This window comes from Brachionichthys hirsutus, chromosome 9 (assembly GCF_040956055.1).
Source record: "Brachionichthys hirsutus isolate HB-005 chromosome 9, CSIRO-AGI_Bhir_v1, whole genome shotgun sequence".
In the NCBI taxonomy this organism is placed as follows: Eukaryota; Metazoa; Chordata; class Actinopteri; order Lophiiformes; family Brachionichthyidae; genus Brachionichthys; species Brachionichthys hirsutus.
The window spans coordinates 9,298,491-9,313,977 of NC_090905.1; the positions used below are offsets into that span (position 1 = coordinate 9,298,491).

General features: G+C 42.5%; 1 protein-coding gene across 1 annotated transcript; it reads left to right on the forward strand.

Annotated features, from left to right (window-relative positions):
* Positions 1-7,004: 7,004 nt before the first annotated feature.
* lhx4 (LIM homeobox 4) lies at positions 7,005-14,146 on the forward strand. The gene is made up of 6 exons (XM_068743680.1): positions 7,005-7,083; positions 10,021-10,192; positions 11,518-11,720; positions 12,284-12,438; positions 12,833-13,004; positions 13,758-14,146. The coding sequence occupies exons 1-6, from the start codon at positions 7,005-7,007 to the stop codon at positions 14,144-14,146; spliced, it is 1,170 nt and encodes a 389-aa protein (XP_068599781.1).
* Positions 14,147-15,487: the final 1,341 nt, after the last annotated feature.

The following is a 15,487-nucleotide window of genomic DNA, read 5'->3' on the forward strand; positions in this document are numbered from 1 at the left end:
CAATCGGCTTCTGTGGGGCTTCTTCCCTCACACACGTGTACTCCTCCTCGCGATGGGTGACACAGGTGAGATGGTTGGCTGATGTAGATGAAAGATGGAGCGATTAATGTGAGGAATGAACAGATGGATGAATGGAGGACGAGGGTTTGATGTCTAGATTACAAGAAGTCCATCTGAGAGACGGGCGATGCTTGATCTTGACCTGTGTGTTTCCCGGACCGTTGGGGTGGATTCCCTTGACTCCTGCGTCTTACCTTCACCCCCGTCTGTCTCACACACACTCTGATCTCAGCCGAAGACATTTCTTTATCCAAACCACATTAGCAGCATCAGTATGGCAGGTTTTGATGGTGTGGCATTTTAATTAGTTGGGTTAAAGCAGTCTATTCCACTAAACACACACACACACAGTGGATTAAAAGCCATACATTAGAGCGGAGGAGCATCAAGGCTGGGCAGCTGTGGTTGTGTGAGTCAATCAAACTCTCAGATACTTTGAATTAGACCATCAATGATGCATCGTGATGGCCAGAATGGATTGAGAACAGCGCAGTTTGTCAGCGGGAACCTTCTGCATGTTTTTCATTTTTCAAACATCGTCTAATAAATCAACTGAATACGTTAATACCAGGATGGGGTGTTTTTTACTCGGGAAACTGTCAGGCTGAAGGAGGAATAATGTCCTCAAGCATTTTTTTATGTTTGGCATCGGCATTGGGTGGTTGCATTTTTGATGACCTAGTTTGTTTTATATCAAAGGTAGGATAAGTTCATATTATTTATGTAAAAAAAAGACATGTTTTTTTTATGCACTTGGGTGATGATGTGTTTTTTTGGTTTGAGCACTTTTTCCTCAGACGCTGATCTGTTAATCTGTTTAGATGTTTACCTTTGTTAAAGGATTGGACTTGGCGGAGCTTCGTGCTGTTTGCTCCAACACAAGTCGTTTATAAGGTGCCTTGATCCTCAGCGAGCCTCAAGCATTACGCTGGTTCAGACTAATGATGGTTAATGAGGGGGTGAGCAGTTCACGCGGGCCTCAAATCCACATCAAAACACAGCCACACATTTATGATACTTGTCTCCCCACCAGCCCTATGTGTTTATGAACTGAACGTACGATATACAAAACAGTATTATATGTGCTGATGAAAAGTAACCAAGTGCTATGAAGTAATGTTCTTAATTTGGCAACAGTTTTGTTTCAGCGTTACTCAAACATTGTAATTTATTGAAAATGTTATTTTAAACTGCACTATAATTAGATTATAATACAGAATATTATAATATATATCCATCTATTGATGGATTTTTCTCTTTCAATAATATTTTTAGGAAATTATTTTACTCATCCCTTTGGTCATTTATTTAAATTCCTTTTTTTCATGTTTTCCTTTTGTTTCTGTCTATTTTATTTGTCTACAGTGATCGCTATCTTATTATTACTACTCTTACTTTAACTATTCTTCTATCAGCTGCTGTTTTCAAAGTCAAGAACAACTTTTGACTTTCAATGCAGTAAGTGCATGAAATTGTTTTCAGTTAACTAAAACCTAAAAAGGAAACACAAACATCTATTTTGATGGAAACTGGTCAAGCCTCATATGCTGATGACAAATCATCAGATCAAATTGCTGTTTTCAGTAATTGTCAAGTTTATCAGCTGCCTATTGGTGTGCATGTGCATGGATTTCCCTTTGGGATTAATAAAGTATTCTGAATCTGAATAATATGAGGCATATACTTAAAAAGGATGGATCCTTTCTTGCCTTTTAGTGATTAAACAAAACAACAACACAGAAACATTGTTGGGCTAAGAGTGTACAAACTGAAGGGTAAAACCTCAACTTGCTGTGCCGTTGTTGTCTTCCATAAATTAGACAATGTAGGATTTTATAGTCACTCCCCTCCGGTTCGCTCTCGGCTGCGATGTTTATTACCCCGCTGGTATTGATATTAAAATGCAGCAGGGGCTGGATGCATTTTCTGTCATCTCTCTTTCTGACTTTAATAATACTATAAAGCTCCCTGTGTGTGTGTGTGTGTGTGTGTGTGTGTGTGTGTGTTTCATATATTATGAAAAGGAGGTTAATATCTGCTATTGGTATATATCACATCCAAACTAAGCCAGATCTCCTTTCGGTTTTTCGCATTCAGCCTTTCAAAGAAGAAAGTCAAGTAGGGTCAGATCCATCTCATTTAACTGCCCCTCCCCCCCTCGTGTGGACACTCATCTGCTCTCCCAAACATCTCATCCCTCCGTCAGTGTGTGAGGAACGGAAGGCTTTGCTTCCCCTGCAGATCTTATTTGTTAACTCCTGCCTGGTGCTACACATTTTCAGTCTGTCTCGCTGTGCTAGCTCCTGTCCTCCAGTTTCTTTTGTTTGAGCAAATTCCAATTCCTTGCACTTCATCTGTGCAGAGCAGAGAGTGTGTGGACGTGGGGGGGGGGAGAGGCCCTGAGGATCAATAACTTAGTCTCAACTTCATTTAGGCCTGGACGATACTTGACTCTATACTATTTTAATTTCAACACAATCCTGATCTTTTATTTCTTCTGTTATGCTTTGGATCTTTTACGGTCTGGACTCGCTCCCCTTTTCCACAATTACAACACAGTTTACGGGAAATGTACTTAATGAAGGAGAAGATCCAACGCCTGTCAATCACCCCATTTTAATTCACTCTGCTGACACTGTTCCTGTCACTGCGGTGGGAAGATTCAATGCTGCCACTCTACGGAAAACCTCAAGCTTTGGAAAGGGTTTTCAGTATATATTGTTTCATGTCATTTCTTAAAAATGTAGGGAGTATACACCACGACTGAAATAAATTCCTATCTTTATTGTTAATGATTAAAAAAATATAGCTATTAATTTGTATATTTGAATATTTAAATTCAGTTCACCAAAATAAATGGCATGCAGGAAGATTGATCAATAAATTTAGATATGTTTGTCAAGCAAACTGGAATAGAAGCACATTCAAAGGTTTTCTTTCAGGAGTCTGTCAGACCCTCGACTCGAGGAGCCTGAATTAACCCTGCATTTCATTATCTGCATTTTACATAACAAAATTCCAGATTTTGCAAAAGTTACATAAATTAGAGCACTTGTATAAAAATGTGAAGCATTTGTCAGAAGGTTCCATTAAGACCTTTTTTCCCAAAAATTTGAGTTTTCTGACGATTACTTCATGGTTCAGGCAGATGAGGTTTAAATCACAGACTTTTTTTTTAAGGAGAGCTGCTTATTTTGTTTATATTTAAAGGTTGGTGGAGGGATGCATGTGAGTTTTGAACATTTGAACTAATAGCACTTCATAATTAGTCAAGTTGTTATTGAAACTTTCGGTGCAAAGTTTTTGATCCAGGATTTGAATCCTTCAGTTGCTGCCCGGGCTGATCTGATGAAGGTCAGGAGCTTCTGGATCTATCCCAGCATGCGGTGGGCAGAGCGACACCTTGGATGAGTGCCATGTGAATCATATAACTTCAAATTAAACTGGATTATATTTATAATTTTATTATGCCTCTAGTGTCCAGAGGGATCAATCCAAAAACATTCCCTCTACCTTTAGAATGCATACCTTTATTTGAGCATGACAGCTCGTCTCGGGTGTCTGGTGCAGAATATTACTCAACATCTCTGCCAAAATTAGCAGATTTCAATTAGTATTAACTCTTTTGTTTCCGTAAATTGATTTTTACAGTCGGTCTCCATTCCTACACCTTAATGTCCACAAAAACTGCAAGCTTCAGCAACGATTCTTGAACAAATGAAAGCCTCCCTGGTGTTTGTAGAACCTGTATATATATATTTTTTTTTTTTGCAGTCCGATGTGACTGTTTGAGGCTATTACTGCCTCACCTGAAAAGAAGGAATCAGGTTCAATCACAAAACAGGAAAATATCATTTCTGACAGGAATAGATTTTGTTTGTTCAACCAGTCTCTTCTACTGATTACCCAAATGGACAGGAGCTGTCAGGAGACAATAACTATTCCCTAATAGAATTTGCCCCCCAAGTGCAATTTAATTTTCTCTTCCGTGCTCTCCCCTAAGGTTTCCCTTCGCTTTCTGCCTCTCTCCCTCCCTCTGTTCCTCGGAACAAATGGTTGGGAGCACGGTGGCGTTTAGACGGTGAAAGGTGCGTTTCCTGCGCGCTAAGCGGCATGAAAGGTGGAAGGATGACTCCAAATCCCCGACGAGCGGCAGCGCTTAGGTAGGTTTTCACTAGGAAGCGTTCACCATGCTGGTCACTACTCAAAATCCGTATCCTCCATCAATGAAGAGAATTGTTGAGTCGCGTTTAGGCGTTTTGTTAAAACCATAGCTGTAGGCGCGCACTGTAGTATAGGCTATACTGCGACGCGTCATTGTGTCATTGTTTGTTGACCTTTGGAACACTGGAAATTATGTTTAATAATCAAAATGCATACATTCTTTATTTGCATACATTAAAATACATTCCTATCCATAAATGACAGTGATCAGTGAGTCATACACACGCACGTAGGCCTATTACGCACGACTGAAGACATCCCGCCGAGATGGATGTGTTTCTACTTCTGCCTGCCTGCCTGCCCTATGGATCTGTGAATCTCACATGTCAATGAGCTGGTCCACTGAAATATTAGATCTAATTAGAGGTGGCTGGGTCAACGGCGGTGGCAAAGGAGTCGCCCTCTGCTTGAATTATTGTCCGTGATCTGCGTGATTCGTTTTTTCTTCTTACAGTAACACCTTCATAGAGACAAAGATTCACCATTTCATTCAAGGCTTTTGTTCAACCGCCGTGTTTCAGGGGGAAATACTGATTTGATTTAATATAAATTTAATTCAGGCTGTGCATGAGAGAATTTTGGCTTGGGTTGGACATTTTTGCCAGTGTCAACCATCATTTTGCATCCTGATTGAATAGATGTTTTAAATATTTGCAGTCATTTTGTGCGGTATCCTGCAAACACTCAATTGATCAAGACGTGGACTGCTTCACGATTCATGGTCATTCCCACATTTTTAGCAATCTCATTTAAGGATGAAAAAACGCACCGCATCATTTAGTGTCCTCCTAAACCATATGTGCGCCTCCACGTCTTTTTTCTTTCTGCATTTTGCATCCGTCAATTATTCTAATTGTGTTGCCCTTTGCTGACAGGTTAAGAGCATTTTTATCTGCATTGTTTTCCAGGGCAGCTAAAGGGTCTCGATACCAACAATCAGGGTAATTGAATTTTTGAATAAATTGAATGATCTTGAGGGGAAAAGTGTATAATGAAAATAAAGTAAGACCAGATGATTCCCTCACTGTGCACGCCATGGGTGGATGGATGGATGGATTGATGGACGGATGGAGCAGACACCTGGCCTAGAAACTACAGCTTTGCTTAGATAGAATTCATGTAATATTTCAGCCGAATTTTTTTAATCAGCTTGATGCGCGTTTTCATTTTGCTAAATTACATCTGAAACAGACGAGCGGATTATGGGATTGTGGCCCCCTTTCCTGGTACATAAACGTTGTGTGATAATAGAACAAACAGCCCGGCTAGAAATAAACAGGCCTACGAGAAAATAACAGATCAGCGTGGATCAGAGACATTGTTGGTTGCGTTGCGCTTCTCACTTAAAGTTTTCCAAAGGAGAAAATCAGAGAAACATCCAAAATATTTTTCTCTGCATACACTTTTATTATTATGGTAATATCAGTGTGTCGATAATTGCGATTAATTGATAAAAAATAGTATTAAAATATTTAAAAGTACTGAGAAATTGCTGCATTTAATTTAATCAAACATGATTTTATTGATTGTCATCACATCATGTTGTGTCTCGGCGCGTCTGTGGCGCGTCTGCGCGTGCTGGGAGCTGCAGACGGACTCTTGATGGAAACATTTGGCGTCGGTTTGGCGGCTGTGCTTTTCTTTTCACGCTTGAGGTAAATTGGAAGCGAAGATTGAGTTCATCTAGCTTGAACTAGCAGTCCTCCGGGGGGAATATCTTATCCGGGAGAGCAAGTCTCCGACGATTGGGTTCGAAATGAACAGTCAGGAGGTCTGCGCCCGGACTCCTAATCCTACCTGTCACTGAGAGAGAGCGGGCTGCGTGGGCGCTGCGTGGGCGCCGCCACGCCCCGAACACAGGTGAGGGGATTTGAAACACTTTGTCCAGTCTGTGGGGGTTTCAGTAACAACCCCATGCACTCCCTTTCACCCAGAAAACGCTGGTTGAACTGCTAGGACGGCCTTTCCTCCGTGTTTTTTCTCCATGCTTCATAATCTACAACAGAAAAAGAAGACGAAAACAAAATTGAAAGTGTCTCCGTCTCACCTGCTCGTCAGGTAAACCTGGTGCTGCATCTAAATGACCTGTCGGAAAAGGAAAATGGACACAAACGAGCACTGGAGTGCGTAAAGCTGCTCCTAAATGGATCATTCCTAACATAATCGTGAAATTTAACTCATGTTGCTTGGGGGTCCCTTCCACCTCTCTCTCTGGGGGCTCTGCTGGCCCGGGGGGCCCCGGAGACCTACTGCAGTGAGCTATTTATGGTCTCCATGGAGCAAGGTCCCGCCTCTCCGGAGACATTTTCATATACCAGCAGACGGCTCTTCCCTTCTCCTCTTCGCTTGTACACCTATGGAGTATGCCTTCCGCCCTTGGGGGGGGGCTCCTCTTCCTGCGCTCCTATTGGCCACAGGCCCTTCTGCCGCTGTGACGTCAGGCCCCCGCCGCCTCTGCACCGCTGAATGGACCGAGTAGCCTGTCTGATTCACTCCAAAGTATAGGCTCTGCGCGGCACGGACATCTTCCCCGGGAATCGAGTCCGAACAGGGGATACAGGTTTGACAGGACGGCGAGCCAGCGTTCCCCCCCGCAGAGAGGAGACAGGCCTCACCATCAGCACCATCATACTTCTTTTCCTCCACACGGCAGGACGGGGGAGTGCGCCCACCGAGCGGCGGGTGTATGCGCCAGCGTTTGTCTCCCGGTTTGGATCACGATGATGCAAAGTGCGGCGGTCCTACCAACAGAGAGTGCTGTGAAGAGTTTACCGGAGATCCTCGGAGTGCCACTGCAGCGTAAGACATTTTGCGCCCCCCCCCCCCCCCCCCCCCCCCCTTCTCTGTCGAGTGTCAGTCTGGAGCCCGTATAGGCGAGCGCACGCGGTGCTGCGGGGTTCCGTATGGTGGGATGAATGGTTTGGCTGGAACTCGACTGGAGGTGCTCCAGATCGAGGCAGAGCCTGTCGGTCCGAGATTGTCACGTACCGCGTCCGGCTGCTTTTATTCCAACAAGCATTAAGCCGCTTCGAATAATAACTGAGCATCACCTGTAAGTGCTGCCGACCATTCATCTTTGTTGCCTCCTGCAGGGCTGCGTTCTGCAATCGGCTCCAATAGTGCAAAGGATTCCATTTTTCTAACCCTAACAAAAAAAAAAAAGAAAAAAAAGGGATCATTGCTTTCACATGTATGTTATATTTCCATTTTTGGCCTCGGATCGCGCTTCATCCTCCATCAGAACGTTCTGGTCACAGCGAGGCTTCCAAGCCGGCTGTTAATTTGTAAAGGAGCCAGAACGGTCAGAAGATCAGACGCAGTTGTCATCACCTATCGGACAAGACGCTGACTTTGACTGATCCTACTTATGATTGTTGTTTCGTCTCGAGAGAAATGGTTAGATATCACTTCGTGTCTCAGAACACTTGGTTCGTTTGGATCCGTTATTTATTTAGATATAAATGCATTATTTTGTATCAATTTTACAGTATCTTGTTGCATTTTCTACCATGCAGCATCAGCGTTGAGAATTACTTTAAATCTCTTCATGTTAATCTGTGCCAGGCTCTTTAATCTGATCGCGCAATCAAGATAAAAGTGCATTGAGACGCATCTGACCTAATTATTTATAGGCAAGTTTAAAATGTGCAGATGGATTATGTCTAACAGGCTACTTTCAAAACAACACAACAAAATAGGTTAATGCAATAAGATAATTACTACAGTTAAAAAAACAAACAAACAAATGAACAAATAATTTTAAATGATTACTATTTTTTGGATAGATTTAAAATGTTAATATTTATCGGAAAATCTAACATTCAATTTAATTACAATACAAAATAATATTTAGATAATTTTCTCTGTAAGTCATTACGTTCATGTGGCAGATCAAAATAAAGTGGAAGCAAAATTACACCGATTTAATTTCAAACAATGAATTCATAAAACAAACAAATAAATATACAATGAAAGGAAAACCCACAGCCCTGCTTCGGAAAGATGTCCAATTAAAGGTGAAAAATACCGGAAGTATATGTGGTTGACTTATGCTCTTTAATTTTAGAAATGGAAGGAGATTAAAAGATTGGATAAATATCCTGCTACTCAGTCCCCTGCATTCCCAGTGGTCATCCAGGATTTAAATACGGATTATTCCAGGAATAAAAGCAACACTTTTTATACATCATGGACGGAGTGCTGATCTCACTCGGGCTAATTGGAACCAAACTTTGACCTGCAGGCCATTAGTCTGAGATATAAGGTGTTTATTTCACCGTTTATTATCACAAATCATGTGACATTTGAAAGTTTGAGAGGCTGCCAGACTGGACCTCTAATATTAAAAGTAGGGTTAAAGTGAACTCTCTCTCTCTCTCTCTCACACACACACACACACACACACACACACACACACACACACGCACACACACACACGCACACACACACTCACTGGCAGGTCCGCCGTTGCCAAGATCTTGCAGCTTTCCTTTTCAGCCACTCTTCTCTGCCTTCATCCATTTTAATAAAATAAGGCGCAGTTTTAGACGCAGTCCTTCCCGGATCGTTTCAGCTATCAGCTCTCAGGAGCAACGACTTTTAATGCGGTCTGTCTGTGCAGGAATGCCGCTCTGTTGATTCTAATATATCTACATTGCTTTCCTCGCTTAGTAATCAAAATCTGATATTTTTGAGTCCGCATTTTATTTTCATCACCCTATCTTAAAATGAGAAATTATGACAATAAACGAAAATGAAAATCCGTTTTCGGATTCTCACACGCGTTTTAAAGCTTATAGTATATATAAATATGCTGCGATGATTATTGTGGCTCTTTAGACGGTAATTGTCGGATTGTTTTCATGACCGATTTCTCTGGTTGGTGACCGGTTCCGTTGTCGCAGCTCGTGGGCGTGTGTTTACATTATTGTGGCGTTTATCTCTGCCCTCTTATAATCCATATCGATTTTTTTTTCATCATCGGATTTCAGAGAAACAGCGGATCAAATTTTGTGAACGTGCCAATAATTATTTTATTGAAAATAAATAAATTGATATGCTATATATAAAATATATTCCAGCGTATCAAAGGTCAACATTTAAAATATAATCTATAATATAAAAATAATACATTAATTTGAGGTCTCTTTCTGGAGTCTGCACCTTCTTTTAATTGTATATATATATCAGCGATGCTGCGGCAGAGACGCGTTCAGGAATGGGAAGGTTAAACGCCTCATCATCCCTGCCTGTCTCTGCGTGTTCACGTGGGATCCCGCTGCTTCCAAGGAAAAATGAAATCTCGTCCCGACTCAGATTTATTCCCAGCTCACCCGATAACAGCCCCATACCTCTGAGAAATGCGTCCAGAGGGAGGATCGGAGAAAAGAACCGGTTCGCAGTGTCGCTGTTCGGCAGCAGGGCTGCCTCTGCCATTCAGCACCATGGACAGCGAATGCCACATTCAGACCGCATTAACGGGCTGATACGGGATCATATTCTCTTTTAAAGTTAAACAGATGGACCATTTAAATTACCGAAAGCCGTGGGTGATTGAAAATACCAAAAGGAGGAGGAAACAAATGAGAATTATTGGTGCACGGCGGATTTATATGAGCTACATCCTCTTGCTCACATTGTTCTTATGCGTATTGCGCAAATCTCCGCTGCTTTACTATCTTGCGGTTGAGTTTTTCCTTCTGTGTGCTGACCTGCGTGTGTCTTGATGCCCCGCAGAGATCCCTCAGTGTGCCGGCTGCAGTCAGCACATCCTGGACAAGTTCATCCTGAAGGTGCTGGACAGACACTGGCACTCCAAGTGCCTCAAGTGCGCCGACTGCCAGACTCCGCTGACGGACAAATGCTTCTCCCGGGCAGGAAGCGTCTACTGCAAGGAGGATTTCTTTAAGTCAGTGTTTCTCCTTTCTTTTATTTATTCTTACTGGTTATCTTTTTTTCGTCTTTGTGCGGTTTGCAGCCAGACAAATTGAACAGTTTCACCTTTGATTTGGTTGGTGAGGGGAAAATGGACAGCATTATAGCTTTGAATAACTAGTCTATATTTGATATTTACGTATCAAATTATCTCCATGTTTGTTTGTTTTTTTAGCTACATGGTTAAAAAATACATGCAATATTAACGTTCTGGCGTAAATTCAGTGTTTGTCTTCATTTCTTGTTGATTACAGATTTTTCAATCGCCATCTAATTTATGTCAATGTCAAGATCATAACAAAAAATTATTTAAAATGTTTTAATCAACATCTGCCATTTTAAAATAAAGTATAATTTAATTTTGGTGAATAATTCTTGTTTTAGTTGCATGGATTATTCTTTGTAATATATTTCAATTTCAAATATATAAATTCTTCTGGTGATACATGTGTGTAAAATGTCAACGAAGTGTTCAAAAAAAATCTCTCTTTCTTTCTATTCAATTTCTGAGGCATTAAAAAAAGAGAATTGAGTTTTACCCACAACAGGATCAGTAGCTCTGGTCTTTTTCCTAAATCATGTTTGAAAGGTTTTACTGCTCAAAGCTCTGGAGTCTCAGTGAGAGCTAACTGTGTTAGCCGGCCCAGGGGACGCCCAGGGATGTTGCATGTTCAAGTTGTGATCAGGGGACACATGTGACTGGAACGCACACACATGCATGAGCGCAGGCTTGTGCACACATAGAGACACGTAGATTTGCTGTTGCAACGTTTCCAGTTGTGATTTGGATGCTTCATCTCACTCTTTTTATTTCTGTGGGCTGGCTTGTGATTTAAAGCCTCTCCTGAGTCAGTGTTTTATTGGTTCTCCTTGGGGTGTGTTTACTGTGAGCACCTCCTCTCCTCCTCCTCCTCCTCCTCCTCCTCTTTAGCTCTCACTACTTCATCTGCAAACACATAAACATGCAAACACACTTATGCACACACATGTGTGCACACACACTCACCACATTGCATTGATCGTCTCCATCCATCAGCGCATGGACAGGTCTATCGTTAACAGAAATGCATTCCTGTACTGATTTTTCTCTCTGTAACAGCTGGTTTCTATTAATGCCACCATTCTTGGCTGCATCTGAAGAAATATCAGCGTATCATGTGACATTTTAATCTGGATTAGTTTCAGTTTCTCCACCACTTTAGAAAGTGGCTATTAATAGGAGAAGGAAGTTCAGTCTACACTCCCAGTGTATTGCTTAAATATTCTAATGGCTGCTCTCTTCTTCATATTTTCCTGCAGGCGTTTTGGAACTAAATGTGCATCATGCCAACAGGGGATCCCTCCCACACAGGTTGTGCGGAAGGCGCAGGACTTTGTGTATCACCTGCACTGCTTTGCCTGCATCATGTGCAGCCGACAACTGGCTACTGGGGATGAATTTTACCTCATGGAGGATGGGAGGCTGGTGTGCAAGTTGGATTATGAAACTGCGAAACAAAACGGTACGTCTGCACACACATGAAACACCAAGCAATGGATGGTGCTGTGCGAAAATCCCAAGAGATTTAGAGAACAGCGATGGTTGGAAATTGAGTGTTTCTGCAGCTGTGGTTTAGTCCATGCTGTCAAACGCTGTTCGTTGCTGAATGTTCCGATTTGACTTAACTACAACAGAATCAGAGCAGAGCATGTGTTCAACCCATCAAGTCCACTGGGAAACACAGTCAAATGATTACCGACTGCGGATCGATGCTGTTTGTCATCTGGGCGTGGATGCTGTCTCCCTCTCTTTCTTTGGAGATTTCATTGCCCTTCTTCTTGTTTATGCAAAATGAAGCAATGCTCATATCTAAGTTGCAGTCCAATAAGCCCTTCCTTTGGCAGTCTGGCTGGGTCGATTTATGTCCTCTGTCGTTGGAGCCGGACAATGCATAACGGCAGTAATATAATCCCATACATTCCCATTCCCTTCATATAACACGCATGCAAAGCCAGAGGAGCACTGCTGTTGAGGCAACATGATAAATGTAAGAACGGTTTGATCAAAATCGTGTCATGTTTTCAGATGATTCCGAGGCGGGGACCAAGCGACCAAGGACCACCATCACGGCCAAGCAGCTAGAGACTCTCAAAAGTGCCTACAAAAACTCGCCGAAGCCAGCACGCCACGTCAGAGAGCAGCTGTCATCAGAGACGGGACTGGACATGAGGGTTGTTCAGGTAGAGTCTGTCTTTGCTTACTCTGGTGTCCATATTGCAGCCAAAGGTTTTCTGATTGTCCCCAATCTGTAAAAAATGTAAAACATATAGTTTGAACATCTTTGAGTTATTCATAAAAATAGTAATAAAAAATATAAAACACGCATTTTTTTAAATCAGGGCTTTCAGACTTTGGAAAACGGATTCTTAAAGATTACTAAAGATAAAGTTCATTTTAGTTTTACTTCAAAAAAGATTTGTTAAGATTTGAATCATGAAAACTCTGAATGCCTCAGATTAAATTAAATGTTTTCTCTAATTGCAATGATGGTAATTACTTGGAGTGATGTCTGTTTGCAACGCTAACAATATCACTCCCTATTGTATGATTTGTATTTTTTTTTGTCTCTGGCAGGTGTGGTTCCAGAACAGGCGAGCAAAGGAAAAGCGTCTGAAGAAAGATGCAGGACGACATCGCTGGACTCAGTTTTATAAAAGCGTCAAACGCAACCGAGGGGGAACTAAAGTGGAGAAGGAAAGCTCTGCAGACGATGCAGGACTCAGTGACAGTGAACTCAGCTTCAGAGGTAAGTGTCTATTACTGCTACGGGAATGAAAGAGTCATACAAGCTGCTAAATGACATGGCTGTGAGGGCAGCGCTGACTGAATGTGTCCTTGTGGCGTTTCATTTATTTATTTGTCTTGTTGAGTGTACTGCGTCTGGAAAATCCAAAAACAGAATTCTCATTCTACATTCCCCTCACATTTCCCTCCGGCCGGTTTGTCGCCATGATGGAGCTTACTGGAAGAGAGAGGGGATCTTTAGTGGGATGCAAATGCCGGTTTAGACATCCTGCATTATTTAATGTTTCACAAAGCCTGTTTTTGGTCGTCGTAAAAGTCTCGAAAAACCAATTTTTAAAAGAAAGGCGTTTTTATAATAAATGAAAAGATGGCGACAGAAACTCTACAGACTAGAGCATGTCAGGCTTTGAGTAGAAAGTGCTCTGTGCTTTTTCTTTGTGTTATTGAAAGTCTTCTGGGATGGAAACAAGTATTTAGTGGTGCAGTAACGCCACACATACCGGCCTCCGATCTTAGCTGATGAATGCAAAGCGCATCATTTCTCAGCAACAAACTCAAACGCTCTTCAAATCGTTCGTGGCTCAGCGATCCGCTTATTAAACCCGCAAAATGTTGCCACGATAAATCTCACTCACGAAAGCACTTAGCTACATTGAAATATAACAACTTTATAATGCTTTTACAGTTGACGGTGCTGTTGATGTGTCAAAGTTTTTACACCACTGGGCGCTAAGTGGTTCATTCTCCTCCACAGATGACCAAGTCTTGTCAGATCTCGGCCACACCAACGGGCTTTATGGCAGCGTCGGCGACGTGACCAACACTGCGGCGCTGAATGGCAGCTTCTCTGTCGATGCAGCGGGACAACCCTACCACGACATCCGAGCAGGAAGCCCCTATGGGCTCCCTCAGTCACCCTCCTCCATCACCTCTCTGCCCGGCCACACCCCTCTTCTCAACAACCTGGGGTTCACAATGGACAGTCTGGTGGTGCAGGGTGGGCCGGGGGGTATGGGACAAGCCCTGAGGGCCATGACGGGGGGCCCGACATCAGACCTCTCCACAGGCAGCAGTACAGGATACCCCGACTTTCCCACCAGTCCTGCCTCGTGGCTGGATGAGATGGACCATTCCCAGTTTTGAGTCTTGAGCACGGTAGAAGCTTGCCATGGGTATACGAACAACAAACATGACTCGCCTGGCGTTTTACATTTCTTCCTATTGCCCTCCAAGACTTGTATGTTTTGTTGTTTTGGGTGAAGAAGAGAAGAGGCGTGGCACTCAGTCCCTCAGCAGTCGTACAACTGGGTCCAGATGAACGCAGTGAAGAACATCTCCACGCTACTGAACGTTCAAACACTACATTATATTAATAAAGCATCCCTGCCCAACAGCTAAAACCGAGGGGCTGCAATCTGGAATCATAAAGTCCCTACGAGATCCAGGAGGCACCTGCATGCTTCTTGGCTGATACTGAGCGGGACTGCAGTCCTGCCATATCAGCGCCTTTACATTGGCAATGCACTTTACTCTCCTCTTCTTTCACTACGCATAAGGCCAGGAATGCAGAGAGACGAAGAGAGAAGAAGAGGAGAGACGTATGCACAAGGCAAAAAACACAGTGTTTCATTGGGAGAGAAATTTACAATAACAGTGGCACAAGTGTGAATTTTGAACCATGCTGATGTTTTTTTAATGTATTGCTGAAGCTTACACGCTATTAGGAAGTAGGAAGATGGCCATTGGTCTGTCTCTCCGTCTATCGGTTCGTCCATAGGAAGTCACGTGTCCTTTATTTGAGTGAGGACAGACATTGTTTGCTACACAGCAGGTCTCTCTTCTATATTTATAAGTTCTTGACTTGTTCCTGTTCATGTAAAAGCTGTCTGAGAGTGGACCTTTGTCAGTATTTAATTGATCAGTGTAAAAGTTTGTGTCTTGGAGGACCGTCAAGAAGTTTAGATATTTTGAGAAAGTCAACTATCTCCACTCTTGTGATTACATCACATCTCTAATTTATCGTTTGGAATACGCAGATATAAGATAAGGAGATATGAATTTTAAAAGATATTATTGCGCGATTAAAATGTTAGAGACATAAACATTCACTCTCTGTTCAAAACGCCAACAAGTATTTGCAGGGACATAGAGAAAGATTCTCCTCTTGCTACTCTAGTTAGATGTGCAGAACTCCGGGGTCGTCTGCGTTCAACCAGCTTAGATGCCCAGATGTTTTCTCAGTCTGTTCTGGCCCTGAATGGCCTCCATGTCCGAGGGATTAATTCAGAGCCCCCCACCATCAGGGCCGATTCTTTACTGCAGCTTCTGCGCTAGCAATGATTGTTCAGCTGACGTGTTGATCACAGTTCAGCGACATCTTAAATCCTTGAAATGAAAGGCCGATTCACTGAAAGCGGAAACCCTGTTTCCTAATGTCTCCCAAACCTTTTGTTGAGTTTCAAGCGCAAATAATAGTCTCATTTG